The sequence below is a fragment of the Phalacrocorax carbo genome, chromosome 10, assembly GCF_963921805.1.
Source record: "Phalacrocorax carbo chromosome 10, bPhaCar2.1, whole genome shotgun sequence".
NCBI lineage: Eukaryota > Metazoa > Chordata > Aves > Suliformes > Phalacrocoracidae > Phalacrocorax > Phalacrocorax carbo.
The window spans coordinates 26,318,200-26,329,791 of NC_087522.1; the positions used below are offsets into that span (position 1 = coordinate 26,318,200).

At 34.3% G+C, this 11,592-nt stretch overlaps 1 protein-coding gene across 4 annotated transcripts in view; it reads left to right on the plus strand.

The window, feature by feature from the left end:
* Nucleotides 1-11,592, plus strand: part of FUT8 (fucosyltransferase 8) — a 135,977-nt gene that overhangs the window by 116,786 nt on the left and 7,599 nt on the right. For all 4 annotated transcript variants that reach the window (XM_064462712.1, XM_064462713.1, XM_064462714.1 and 1 more), the window contains 2 exons: nt 549-725; nt 7,530-7,680. In XM_064462712.1, the coding sequence (XP_064318782.1) occupies nt 549-725; nt 7,530-7,680 (328 nt within the window). The remainder of the gene's footprint in view (nt 1-548; nt 726-7,529; nt 7,681-11,592) is intronic.

The window sequence follows — 11,592 nt, forward strand, 5'->3', positions numbered from 1 at the left end:
TTTCTTTTTGTAGGAGTACACGATAGTTCTGTCCAAATGTTAGTTGGGTTTTGACCATTGAGTCAGTCGGCCACTTCACCACTGGTGGATCTGAAGACTTATTAGGTTTCAAGCAGATGGGGAAGAAGCGTTTTTAACTACCTTCATTCAAACCGTGCATTGTAGCTCGTGTCCCAATATATCGATGATGCAAATATTCATATTTTCCTTTTGAACTGTATTGATCAAGCTATAACTGCACCAGATAACCTTCTACACAGAACGAATGCTTTGTATGCTATAATTAAATCTCCCTCATTCTCTTCTTTCAGTTACCTTTTGCCTTCCTTGCAAGATTATTGTATTGCTTTCAAGAACAGACTGACAGCTAACTTCATGCTATCAGTGTGTCTTGATGGACATCAATGAGTTCTAATCTTTCCATGTTTTATGTAGGGATTCAATTTAATATGCATTCTAAAAGCACAGGCATGAAATTTAAAGTTAAAATTTCAGTTGCTAAAGTATGTGTTTTATTTATAAATTGAATTCCTAGTTTCTTTTTCCAGTGTTCATGTTCGAAGGACAGACAAAGTAGGAACAGAGGCAGCATTTCATCCCATTGAAGAGTACATGGTACATGTTGAAGAGCGGTTTGAACTTCTTGCTCGCAGAATGCATGTTGATAAAAAAAGAGTGTATTTGGCTACAGATGATCCTTCATTGTTGCAAGAGGCAAAATCCAAGTAAGATGAATTATGTTTATATTACAGTTCATTCCTTCTGGTTAGCTTTACAATTTCTGACTATTGTGTGCACGAATCTTAGTATCATATATTTTTTCTTATCATTTATACAGTTCAGATTACATTTCAGCTTCCAGTGATTTTGCTTTTTCTCACAGAGATTTTTTTTTTGGATTATTCTTTTTCCCCAAGTATGTCCTCCAGAACAAACAAACCAATGCTGTAAAAAGGAAATAAAAATATAAATAATGAATACACCAAATTTTTTATAGAACATTCATATTAAAAAGAAATATTGTAAAAACTAGTTAATGTATTAAGAAGTTTCATCTGTCCAAGCAACACCTTTCTGTGTATAGCTGGCAGAAGAATTTTTGTAAGTTGGTTGAAGAGCTTCTGATGTCTCTTTCAGACAGACTTCTATATTGACAACTTAGAAGACTTTCACCCTACACGTTGAATAATTTTAAAGTTTGTCCTTAAATACAGGTGGGATTCTTGATCTATAACTTTTTTTTGCTTTTTGTCCTCTGCCAGTTTTCCAGAATATAGGTGTAATAACCTACTTTAGCTATAGGATATCCAAGCTTGTCATAGAAGATACAACTGTGTCCAAACCTGGAAATGTGCAGTATGCATCCATTTATTCTTAACATGGCCTGTATTTTCCTGTAAAAAATCATTGTTAAGTTACCTGTTTTGCAAAGTGTCTCTGAGATGGCAAAACCTGTTTAGTAAAGGAAAGCAGATGCATATGGAAGAATAATGTTCCATATTTAACTGTATGTTCCTTGGGTTATGGTGTTTGTGGCATGTAAACAATTTCCCAAATGCTTGTTGCCATGACTAGGGAAACTTTGATAAATATTTCAGATGCATTGAATTTACACATATTCGTTACCAAGTACAAGTAAGCATGTTTTCCTTTTGAGTACTAATTATTTATCTGCTGAATAGCACCTGTTTCTGTTTCCAAGGTTTCATCTCCCTTGAGCAGAAGAATATGCATTTTTTCATTTTAGCAGGGAAATTAAGACTTTTTAAGGTCATGGTTACTCAAAAATGGCAAAATTTTGAACTATTTTATTTTTGGTACACACGCTTGGAAAAATATATAACAACTTACTGGATTACAAATTTTCTTTGGCGTGTACAAGGTAAGCAGAAAATGTTTTGTAGTAGAGGAATTTTCTACAGCATTGCAAACCTCTGTGTTTCAATTGTGCTATTTCCGTTTTTCTTTCATATCTATAAGGGGCTGCTGTTTAAAATTACGGAGTTTTGAAAAAACTAAATGAACATATACAACTCCAGATAAAGGCAATCTAAATCCTTCCTTTTTCGTATATGTAGAGACAATAACAGTAGCAGAAACAATTATGATAATATAACACTTAAAGTGCAAATCTGAACAATGAAAAGACAGGTAATACAAATTTGAGGTTATAAAATTTAATTAATCACATTGTCCTAAATAACTTTAATTACTGTTTGTAATATAACAGAATTCAGTATTCCTTGACAATCTTAGTTATGCATTTTTTCTTTATTTGTGTTCAACTTTCAATCCTTAGCACTGTATACTCTAGCTTTGGGAATAATAATGAGATGCACTACCTATGTTTACATATCGTCCCAAGTTTTCAATAGCAACAAAAACTAATAGTAGAATTATGACTTGCTCAGTAAAACAATAATGACTTTTATTAAGTATTGCAGTTTTTGTGGCAGTTCAAAGTCCATTCCAAATCACAGTTCTACTGAAATATGCTAAGATACAGTTCATTAGTACAGCATTTTATACATTTTCTTAATAAAAGCCATAGAATCTGTAAGTATTGAACTTCTTTATGTGTTGCTGATAAGTTTTCAGGTCATACTTTATACTGAAACATAATTTCCTAAGCTGCTTGTACCCTACTGTTGCTTGCAGTTGAGTAGAAGGCAGGACGGAATTTGATGTTTCAGCATTTTAGAGCATCTGAAGGCAGATAAAGGTCAGGTTTTGGGAATAAAAAACCTTTTCTTCCTCTTCCTTAGAATAAAACTACTGATCAGTTTACACTTCTGACAAGAAAGTTCTAGTCACATTAAACTATGAAGCATTGAAAGAAACAGCTGTCACATTGTACTGCAGTAGCTTAATGGTGCATTCATTACTGGGTGCCATAATATTACTAAGTACCTGATCTCTCTTTACATGAGAGTGATGGGCTGTGAAACATCATTGACATTTAAATAATGAAAATTTAGCCAACATTTACATGAATAGGCATGTTGTTTCTATTAAAAGAAGTGTTTCAAACTATTCATAGTCATGAAAACAGAAATGTTTTGACTTAAGTTTCAGAAACTTCCTTTGCAGTCAGATGCATAACAACTTGCAAGTGCAGTAGTAAGGACAGTGGAGTCAGTACTATCAGTCTGTAGAGTGTTTTTGTTTGTTTTGTTTTCCAAAAGAAGGAAAGAAGTGATATATTTTCAGAATTAGAATGATACAGAACAAGATGATTAGGGATGAGCATGGTTGATAGTTCAACAGCTGTAATGATTATGGGATTAAAGCACTTCAACTTCTGGTAAACAGAGGTCATGGTATTTGTCTTAAGTAAATGATATGTTAGGGATGGTGTAAATTGCTTGTTCTTTGGATGATATAGTAGTTTTCAAATACAAACGTTTTAATTCCTAGTATATATATTTCTAGCCGATAATATTATCGACAACATCTCTTTAAGGTACAGTATTCAAAATGTGCATTGTCAGCTGCATTACAAATTCTTACGGAATGATATTTAATACCTTTCTGTTTTATATATGAATCTATTTAGGTTTCTTTCTCATGTGTGAGCACTAAAATTAAATAAACTACATTCTTCCATTCAGGATGTTTACCTGTAACGTCATCTGTATTTTTGCTTTTTCATTGTTTTGCAGTGATTTGCCTCCCTCATGAGTTGTTTTTATTTTTCTTTTCAGCACTTAAGAAAGTTCTTTATTTTCCCCACCCTATTTCACTGTTTATTTACTTCCACAGTAGCAAGTTAATGTCTTTTCTCCCTGTGTACTCTCTGTAGTTTAGCTGTTGCAACTGTCCCACCTCCCCAGTCAAAGTATACTTAATATATAGAATTCAGCAGTGCTTCAAAGGTCTTGAGTCTGAACAGCTCATACATTTTCCAGCTCTTTCTAGAGCAAGACCTGAACAAACACATTACTTCTTACTCCGTCTGTTACTCCAGATGCTTGTACCCCTCTTTCAGAGGAAACACAACTTGCATTGCCTGTTCTGGCCACTTCCCTAGTCCTGGTGAATTGAGAACAGGAGCCTGGGAATCGCCTTGGTTTGCACCTGCTTCATGACATGGTGATAAGCTATAGTTAAACAACTAGTTGATCAGCTTCTGAAACCTATTGGAACTTGAAATAGTCTCATAGCTGTGCTTGGTTTGTATACTTACCTGAGACTGGTAGGTGCGGGAAGGAAAGATTTTAAACTATCTCTTCCCCACCTTCTTCTGATTTCTTCTTTTCCCCTTTTCCAGGGGGTGGGGGTAGGGGGTGTGGAAAATTCTTCCTGGCCTGTATATAGTTTTTAATAATCTATTAGATAACTTTAGAAAAATTAGATGTTATTTTTAGATATACTAAATATATGTATGCTGATACAAAGAAAACAGTATTATACCAGTTTCCATTCTTTGGCTTTATCTTCACAGTCTAGTCCTTTCCTGTTATAGAGAATGTGTGGGTAATTCCTTTGGAAAGCTAGGAGGGGTCCTACAAAATACTGTATTTAGATTATTCTGTCAGTAAGGATATGACATTTTATTATTTATAATTCATTTGCCACGTATTCAGGAGCCCTAGTACTAGGATCGTGTCTGAGTTCTCCTTAAAAAGAAAAAAAATTCCCAAAAAGTTTACAATGTATTACATTAGTCATAATGTAAATACAGACGGAAGAGGGAACAGAAATAAGCAAGAGCTAACTATATAGAGCTTTAGAAGTTTAATGTCCTTTATTCTTTGTAGTCATTGTGGTAAGAATAGCTTTAAATAGAATCTAAAGCACTATAGTGAGTGGGAAGGAAAACTAAACCTCACCTCATTCAGGAAGTCAGTGGGCCACGTATGGCTAAGCATGAGAGGAGTGTAGGCTTGCCCTTTTACTGTATTTTTCTTTATGCTCTGCTTTCAGCCTGTGTTGCAGACAGGATGGCAGGCTAGAAGATTCTTTGGTCACACTGAGTATGGCTGCTATTATACTTGCATTTTGGGGTGTTTAAAAGAAACCTCTTTTCTTATGAATATAGTATTGTGTGCGTAGGGCAACATAAAAGCGCTTGTTTGAGAACTTAAACATGCGAGTAGATAAATGCTAAGCTTGGATCACTGGTTTGAAGAAATGGGTTCTGAAACTGTTGGTTAGGTGTATTTGGATCTATTTTACAAACCGGTGTTGGAAAACAGATTGACAAGCATCTCAAGGGAGGAAGGAGAAAATACTAAATAGGAAGATGTGTAAATAATTCTGGGGGGTTTTTTTGTTTGGTTGGTTTGGGTTTTTTTTCTAATTAGACCTTTTTAGATCTTTTCCTAGTAAGAAATCCGATTCTTCGAGGAAGGTTCTCTTGTCTCTACTCAGCATATGGATTCTGATTTTTGAAGTCTGAAGGAAGTGATTAATTTTATTAGTGTTTGTGATGCCAAGAACTTGCGAAGGGGTGTGCAAATATCTGTATTATGTTCACTGTCCCTAGAAATTACAACTTCTGTAGTTGTTCTTCATGTTGCTCCCCACAGAGTTGTGTAACTGAAACAAGACTGATGCCTACCTATGCTCCTCAACTAGTTTTCACAGTAGAGTATAACATATTTCTGTTTGGTCTGTACTTTTTTTTTTCCCCCCCCTCCAAAAAAATGCTAATATAGTTCTGTACACAATGGAAACGGAAATAGAATACATCACAAATATTGTGTTGTAATCTGTTGTATTTTGAGAGCTGGTTAAATATTGACAAAAAATGTTAGACATGAAGATAAAGAAAATAATGGCTGTGATAATCCTGAAAAAACTATTTCTTAATCCATATGCTTCTATAATTTCTCAGAAGAGGTCTTATCAGTTATTCCAAATAAATAGTATTTCCACCTTCTTCGTTCTTTTTTTTTTGTTTTGTTTTTAATGTAACATGAACTGCTCCTGACATTCATGATCAGATGCACCTTTTAAAGTTGTCATGCTATCTCTGGGGAATTTACCCTATATATATTATTTTTTGTTAGAGCAGGTGTTTCTGTTGGGAACATAAAACCACTATGAAGATAAATTAAAATTCTTCCTCAAGTGTGGAAGTTTTGCATACGGCTTTCTGATTCGTTCTTGAGACAAATTTCCTGATTAGGTAGTCACAGCTAGTGAATATTAGATGGAAAAGCCTGCTATGTTTGCCCATTTTACTTTTGAAAACAGTTTTCCCATAGTTTTAACACTAAAATGGAATAAATCAGGCATATTCTTAAAACAGATTTTATTAATCATGTCTACCATGTGTCCAGAGTGCATGGATGTGCTGCGTTGCTGTATGCAAGTGCATGCTAACTTCAGTAACTTCCCAAGAACCTTGTGAGTGTCAGCCTTATTTTGAGCAATGTTCAGCACAGGACTGTCAGGCTTCGAAGCAACTAGTTACGAGTCTAATTTGCTGTTGCTCCAGCATTATGGCCTGCTCTATATTCTGATTTTCTTTATTAAACAGTATAAGAATGATTAACTCTTACAAATACAATATTAGCTGCATTACTATCTTATGTAATATATTGCTTTATAAATGCTATGAAGTTGTAAATTTGAAAAATAGATTTAATTTAAATTATTTTTTAATTAGCTCTGTAGTAGAAATTTTGTAGCTGGCAGGTTAGTCGCATGAGTTGCTTTTGGTAGGAGGCTGACTGAAAATTTAATTACTTTGCAGTACTTTTCACAGTTTATTTCAGATTTCAATTCCCCAGTAAAGGGCTACAAATGTTTTGAGAAAGACTATTGTTTTTCAACACTTTTTAAAAGGTGGTGGTTTTTTTCAAAGTCATTGTTGCATGTTAAAAACTTTTTATTTTATGTTTAAAATAATATAAACCAAGGTTTTATATTTCAAATAAAAACATTTTGACTTAAAATGTTACTGTTTTGTTTATGATATGTCAAAAAGGTGTATTGACATTAAATTTTACACTTCTTTTACTTCCTTTTGACCACTAAATTGCAAAGTTTGTTCACCATCCGGCCTGAATAACTGTGAATTACTTTGTTCTTGTTGTTAGTTTAGATGCGTTTATTTGATATGTCCCTTTTACAGGTGACCAATTTTCTTGCACAGTGTCATAATCAGTATCAATAGTATGGTAATAAACAAAATGTAGTCTAGTAAAGATGCAATCCCATATTCTATTTAGCAGTAAAGCAAAGTGATCTAAGTATATTTGATCTAAAATCAGTAGCATTAGCAAAATGTGGCATATACTTCTGATATTTTTCCACTTCTTTTACAGTGTAAGATCTTGGACAGGCTTACAGCATCTTCTAATTTTATTTTCTTTTTTTCTGGATAAAGAGGAGGCATGCTTGGAGGCAGCAGTAACATTCTAGAGTGTTCAGCAAAATCATAATTATTTCCCTATAAAACAGAGACTCACTTATACGAAATTAATAACCTTACATTGCAGCAAAGATGATGCTTCTTAAAAAAATATTTAAAAAATAGGATAAGACTTTGCTGTTAACAGTGTATTGTGTTCTCACAGGTATCCAAATTATGAATTTATCAGTGATAACTCCATATCTTGGTCAGCGGGACTTCATAACCGATACACTGAAAACTCCCTAAGAGGTGTTATTCTGGATATTCACTTTTTGTCTCAGGCAGACTTCCTCGTCTGTACATTTTCATCCCAGGTAAACCGCAATAAAATACAATGTAGAGTATATATACCAGTTCTAAGTCTTGGTTTTGTTCATGCTTCTGTTGTCTTATTCTCAGTGCTTTCTCATGAAAATTTCAGGGAAGAATTAAAGGCTTGGTATGCTATGTGGACATTTAGAGGACTGTAAGCACTGGCTGATTACTTCAATTGAAGTTATTAGTTTAAATAAGACATTTGAGATAAGGAAGAAATAATATTAAACATGTTTAGGAGTTCCTTGTTTTGCATAAAGTTAATGTATAACTTGTATTCATCCCTTTCTATGCAGCTCAGTTAAGCAAAAATAATTTTAAACATGTTTAACACTTCTTAATTTTGCATGAAGTTAATATATAACTTGTGTCCATACATTTCTACACGTCACTACACTTTACTACAGTTCATACGTATCTGCTCTTGCCTTAGTTGACTGTGGGAGTGGAAAAGAATGAAGAAAACATTTAATTTCTCTTCAGCCTGTTACATTTCTAGCAACCCAGCAGCAGTGCAAGAAGTGTGAATTCTGACCACTGACCCACAGAGACTGCTTGTTGCAGATAATTATATACCACAAGCTTCCTTTCATGAGTGGTCTGAAGCAAGATGGAATCCATTAGAGAAATGGATGTTAAAATTGTTATCATTGGCATTTTCTTCTTTATTATGTCGTATTGTATATCGATTTCATGTTATGAAAAGCTGTTTTAAGATTAAAAAATATTAGAAAGCAGTGTTTTGTGACTGACGTGCTGATCCACCTAGTTCAGGTGTGGCAAAATATGATTGCAATCAAACTGAGTGAATGTTTTTACCTACTCTTGTGTCATATATGCTGTGTGGTGATGCTTCTGGTTAGGAAAGCATTCAACTATAGATGGCCATAGATTATGATCACACATGATTGTACTGTTACATAGAAGTGGTAACAAAACTGAAAGTTAAAATTTACTTCAAAAAAAAGTTTTCCACAGCCTCAAATGCAAATTGTCTTCTGCACTGTAATGACACTTAGATAGGTAACAAGCATAGTATTAATGCTAATATATGATCAATACAGTGATATATTGACCTTGACAGCCAGAATTCTTAATATTATTACCATGGCAAGAAGACAGCAAAACCAGGAAAAGTATAGAGAAGCCTCTTATCCCTCAGTCATGCTTATGGATACTTTTTTTTCCCACTGTCCACCAAATCCTGTGAAGAAAATGACATTTTATAGCATATTTAGGAGGTTGTTAATCTAGGCTACTTCAGACCAAGACATGAATCCAAAGTAAAAATCCTTGGTAAGAAAAGCTTGTCAGGAGGCATCCACTTTTATAATAATGTTTGATTCAACTGAAGTATGTCCATTGAAAGCGTATCACAGTGAAAGAGGTGATCATCGCCCAAGACTTAGGGCTGTATGTCTTACATGCCACACGTGCATTGGTGTAGAGACAGTTCATATTTTGAAGGAAGGGTTACATGGTCTTGGATAAAAACTTAAGAAATCTAGAACATTTTCTGCTATTATTATATTCAGATTGCTGTGTTAAAAGTGGTAGATGTTTGCTTTAAATAAAACACTGGGTATAAACATAGAAGAAACATGTTTAAATATAGGTACAAATGGCTTGGATACAATATATTGTAATTGAATTGTACATGATGGAGTAATTTCAAAAGAAGAATATATGTTAAAATACATTGACATAGTAAAAGTGATACAGGTTGATGGAGACCTGGAGGTTGTCTGGTACAACCCCCTCTGAGGGTATCTTTGAGGTACATGATACCTTTTGAGTTCCAGTTTCATTCTGCATTTGACAATAGGCATGTTTGCTAGATGACATTTGGTTTTCCAAAGTTGCAGAAAATTCTACTAAAGTCTAGGAAATCCTGCATTAGACTGTTACTCTCAATACCTGGGACTAGGAATTTTGTCCATCTACTTAATTTATTCTGGACAAATTCTTGTGCTTTAATAATTCAAACTCCTCAAAAATCATCACCAGTGTTGCTGGTCATGCAACAATGTGGATGTCTATGGTATTTTCATATGTTGGGCTTTTCTAAGGTCCATTGCAAGTTTTCCCACTGCTCAGAAAGATTTGTCTTTGGGTTTAAAATTTGATCGTCTAATCCCTAACTTTGCAACTACTCTACGTGTCCTGTCATCAATGAAATAAACGGTTTGGTAGTTACTTTGTCATTGAAGGTAAGCAAAATCAGGCTGTTAATGACCACCTTTTGTCCAACCTGTATGAAGAGAAAGTAAGGATAAGAATGTATTCTAATTTATTTCCAGTGTGATTTTGGACTTTCACGTTAATCAACTGTGTTTCCTCCATTTTCTTTTTCTTGCCAAAAAGAGTCAAAACTTCATTACAGAGGTATTAAGAGAAAATTGTGGTATATGTGAATAGAATCAGGTGCTTCAGGAGGACCCCTATATTAATTCTTATTTATGCTACCAAATCTAAAGGAATACTGATACAAGCACAAGAACAGATGCTTCAATAAAATACTGTTGCTAAAGAAATTAGGCTGGTCAAGGGAGACAACCTACCCTTGGGCACTGTATTTCAGCAACATTGCATTAATTGAGGTGTATAGAAAAACCACATGGTAGTTACACAAATCATAACACAGTAGCAGAATTAAGATTGCATGTTAAAACAAAGTGCTTTTTTGTCTCTCCAGTATTCATTTAGGTGAAATTGTAGCTCACTCTGCCTGACATATTTTTCTTCATAAACTCATTTCCTTCCAGGACTTACTAGTCTTGGTATTTTGCATTGTACATGTAAATATGCAGGCGGTGAAACAAGTGAATCTATGAATAAAAAATGGGGGAGGCTGGCTTTAACTATAATTCTGCATGTTGATTCTTTGCCTGCTGCCCTCAGCAGCTTACAGTTTAGTTACTCAGGTTTGGTGCTACAAAAGAAACAATTGCTGAGAGGAGATGATGTATGTTTTATATCAGTTATGTGGGACACCTAGACTCACTAAAAAGCATTTCTGCTGAAAAGATTTAAAATCTTTTACAGACTCTGTGTGTGTGTGTATCTTCCTCCTGGGGTACATGCACATGCAGAAAACAGAACATTGAAAACAGTCACAGAAACTATAAATCACCTCTTACCAATATATGGGTAATCAAATTTGTTTCTATGTTACTGGGTATAAAAGATACCATGAAATAATTAACTTCAGCCTGATCTTCTGAAAGCTGCTTCTGAAAAGTTATTTCAAAGATCAGATGGAGAAGAAAGTGGAAATATGTCTAGTTTGACTAATCAAAGTTCTATTTGCTGTATCTTCACAGGGAGAAAAGTAAAATCAAGCATTGCTATATTTACGTAGACTGAAAATTATGAAAAAGCTCAAATACTTCAATACGAAGAGATCTTGTGAATTGTTAGTTTATCAATCTTACACAAAATCAGAGAAAGATATGGTAATGTAGAGTAGAAGTCAGAAAGGTCACCATGGCCAAATCAGGCACCTGACAGAGAAGAGCTTTCTAGCCAATTGTTGAAAAGAGCTTTGTTTAATATAGTGGCAGCCTTTTGTGTTTCTGGCAGCTCTGATAGTGATGTGGGGACCTGTTTTCAGTCTGAGGAAAATTCCCTTCATAACATGTGATACAATGACACTTCAAAATGCACTTTTCTCCTCACCAGCATCATTACTGTCTTGATGGAATTCAGTTTCATTTAGTTGTCTTCCAAGTTGCCAACAGTCATAGTTCTATCACTGTTCTAATATTAACAGCATTTTGGAGCCTTGGATTTCTGGAACTGCTTGATTGTAAGAATAGGAGCTTCTTTTACAAAAGTAAATGTAAAGCCTCGTTATTGCAGAATGAATTTTGAAAATGTAAGTTCTAAAGGCTCAAAGGGAACTAAAATAC